Source organism: Saccostrea cucullata, unplaced genomic scaffold (genome assembly GCF_032062105.1).
Source record: "Saccostrea cucullata isolate Sc308-1 unplaced genomic scaffold, CSIRO_AGI_Scuc_v1 ctg14497, whole genome shotgun sequence".
Taxonomy (NCBI): Eukaryota; Metazoa; Mollusca; class Bivalvia; order Ostreida; family Ostreidae; genus Saccostrea; species Saccostrea cuccullata.
In genome coordinates, this window is record NW_026918472.1 from 3,745 (window position 1) to 6,440 (window position 2,696).

The following is a 2,696-nucleotide window of genomic DNA, read 5'->3' on the forward strand; positions in this document are numbered from 1 at the left end:
AATTTGAAGTAAAGATCAGGCTATTCACCGCAATCGTACAGTTGGAAAGCTGTGGAACGATTCGCATTAGAAGAACTAAACTTGAATAGAAAACAAAAGTATTGATTTTTATTAAAGTTATTCTTAGAATTTTGATTCAAAGTTAAAAGAAAATATTTAAGATGATCAATCGCAATTAAATAGAGGCGCGTCGCGTCCTTTACATCCAATCAGTTCGGGTTCGATATTGTATTGAAAAAGTGAAAGTAGAAAAAAAATCATGGATGAAGTAAACAATGTGCTCGATATTTCAAAGGATGACAATTGAGATGTGATAACTTTATCTGAGTCAGTCTGCTGATCATGGAACATTTCTACTCCATCACTTCCTTTCGTTTTTCCTCAGCAGCAATGTTGACAGAAATGTTTGCTTTGTATCACTTACACAGTCCTACGGTCACCACAAATCAGTTTGTCAAAAACTTGGAATAAATTTAGCACATAAAATTGAATCATCTAACCTAAAGTTCTGTGACGTGATGAAGGCCTTTGGGAATCGATTTCTGGATATACATACTGATGATTGTGTGAACAGTTTAGATTCTTTGCAGGGAATCTATGAGATGATCAAAGCTAACTATTCAGAACTACAGAATAAACAGGGCGAGCCACCAGTTGTGATTGTTGATAGCTTGAATGTTTTACTCAGCCTTGGATACCAAGTTAAAGAGATCAGTGCATTTATTCAGTATCTATGTCAGCTAATTTCATCCCCAAAGTCAGATTGCAGGGGTACTCTAGTTATGTTTATCAGTATGGAGGAAGATGAAGAAGCAAAGCTTGTTTGGAAGACACTTTTGCACATGAGCAACCTAGATGTTCATATATCTGGTCTTGATAGTGGATATTGTAAAGATGTACATGGCAAGGTATTAAAGAGATTATGTTTTTGGTGCAAAACAATTAAACAGATATTTTAAAATGCTCACACTTTTGAAACAGACCAAAGAAAGATCATACAATAAAGTATATAACTGGGCTGATTTTCATGAACACAGAAGTTCAAATTTGGAGAATATCTGTATGGAGAGTGTAGGATGTAGGGTTTATATTATAGAGATGAGGCCAGGGGTGTTTGCTAGTGCTTCATTATTCAATTTGCCGACTTGTTTCTGTTTAGAAGTGTGGAATGACAAGCAAAATCAAAGTACTGAGACAGTACTCAAAGATGGGGTCAAAATAATCTTCATGCTAGATTTCACAAATGTGATTTTTTTTACGAGTTTGAAAAACAACTAAATTTTTTATTAACATACTAAAATCAAAACTGTGTATGATATAAATTAAGGTTTTTGATTTAATTTGTCGATGTAGAAATTTTAATAATTGCTATGTCTGGAAACCTTTTTGAACTGTCCGAATTTCACCAGGTACGAATTAATACTTTTCCAGATGTAAACAATGGGTGATGCATACGCAGGAGAGTACTTTGTTTACTAGTGTGATTTACAATTAATATTTTTAGTTTTAAATGTTCAAAATGCTTTACTAGTTTGAGTTAAATAGAAAAAAAATTAATATCACTTTCTTCAGTTTGATATAGAATGTTTATATTTTGATCAAAACAATTTCTGCACTCTTTCATATAGCATAGATTTAATTCCATGTGTTATCACCATGGCTTCGGTTTTGAGGCCTCTGACAGTAAACTAATAGACGGGGTCACGTGACCCCATCTAAAATCCTGTTACAAATACCTCTTAAATTGGTCTGTAAATGAGGACTTTTGCAAGAGTGAGGAATATTTTGGTTGGCAAAATCAGTATAAACCAAAGAAGCTAATCTATAAATAGATTATGAAAAGCATAAATATGCAGTTTCTGTGGTTTAACTCCAGATATCTCAATAAAAGCTATTCACACACAGATAACTTAGAGTAACTGTTAAATTTCCTAAGAGTCTTCAGTTAAATTTTCTTTCCTTTCATTTTTTTTTTTTTTTTGGCCAGTGTCTAACTTAAATTGACAATGAAATAGCAAAGAAAAAAGAAGAAAAAAAATCTATAGTTCTTCACATTACAATGAGTTTATAAGTCTATGTTTTGGAAATTTAACTTAAAGACATTTTTATTGCATCAAATGATTTCTATTAAATGGATGTGTTTGACACTGACACTATTCTTTTTCAGATTGAAGTCAAGAGAAGAAATTGTCTCAGAAAAAACAGCTCAAAAAGCATGCAGTTTAAAGTTAATGATAAATCTGTAACTTTCTTTGGCTCTGGAATGTCCAAAGCTGTCCTTGGCTGAATTAAGTAAAAATATCAGGATAAACTTAATAAATAAACATTTAACAAGTCTTTATTGATTTTTTTGTACCCCTGTGTCAGAAGGTAAAGTGTGATGGATTTCTCAGTTTCATTTTAAATTAAACCTTGTAATGATCTTAAACATTTACTTTGTTTTCATTTAACTTGAATTTTGAGGAATGCAAGTCACTTTACAAGGCTATTTTCTAAAAGTCAGGTTTTCTAGCGGTGGTGCTACCAGATTTCTTACAAACTTTAAATGGGAATAAATTGATATATTGCTTACTAGATGGTGTGTCAAGATGTTGATCCTTTGTCATATTTCAAAGGAACAAAAATTACTAAATTCAGATGGACTTTGTGTGCATATATAATTATATATACATGTACATGTCATGTTATGCATTAAA

The 2,696-nt window shown here is 31.8% G+C and overlaps 1 protein-coding gene across 1 annotated transcript; it reads left to right on the plus strand.

The window, feature by feature from the left end:
- The first annotated feature begins 228 nt into the window (after nt 1-228).
- Nucleotides 229-2,301, plus strand: LOC134266594 (elongator complex protein 6-like). The gene is given in 3 exon segments (XM_062748819.1): nt 229-331; nt 333-908; nt 2,168-2,301. Coding segments are annotated over 3 exon segments (768 nt in total). The 5' UTR covers nt 229-259; the 3' UTR covers nt 2,288-2,301.
- The last annotated feature ends 395 nt before the right edge of the window (nt 2,302-2,696 follow it).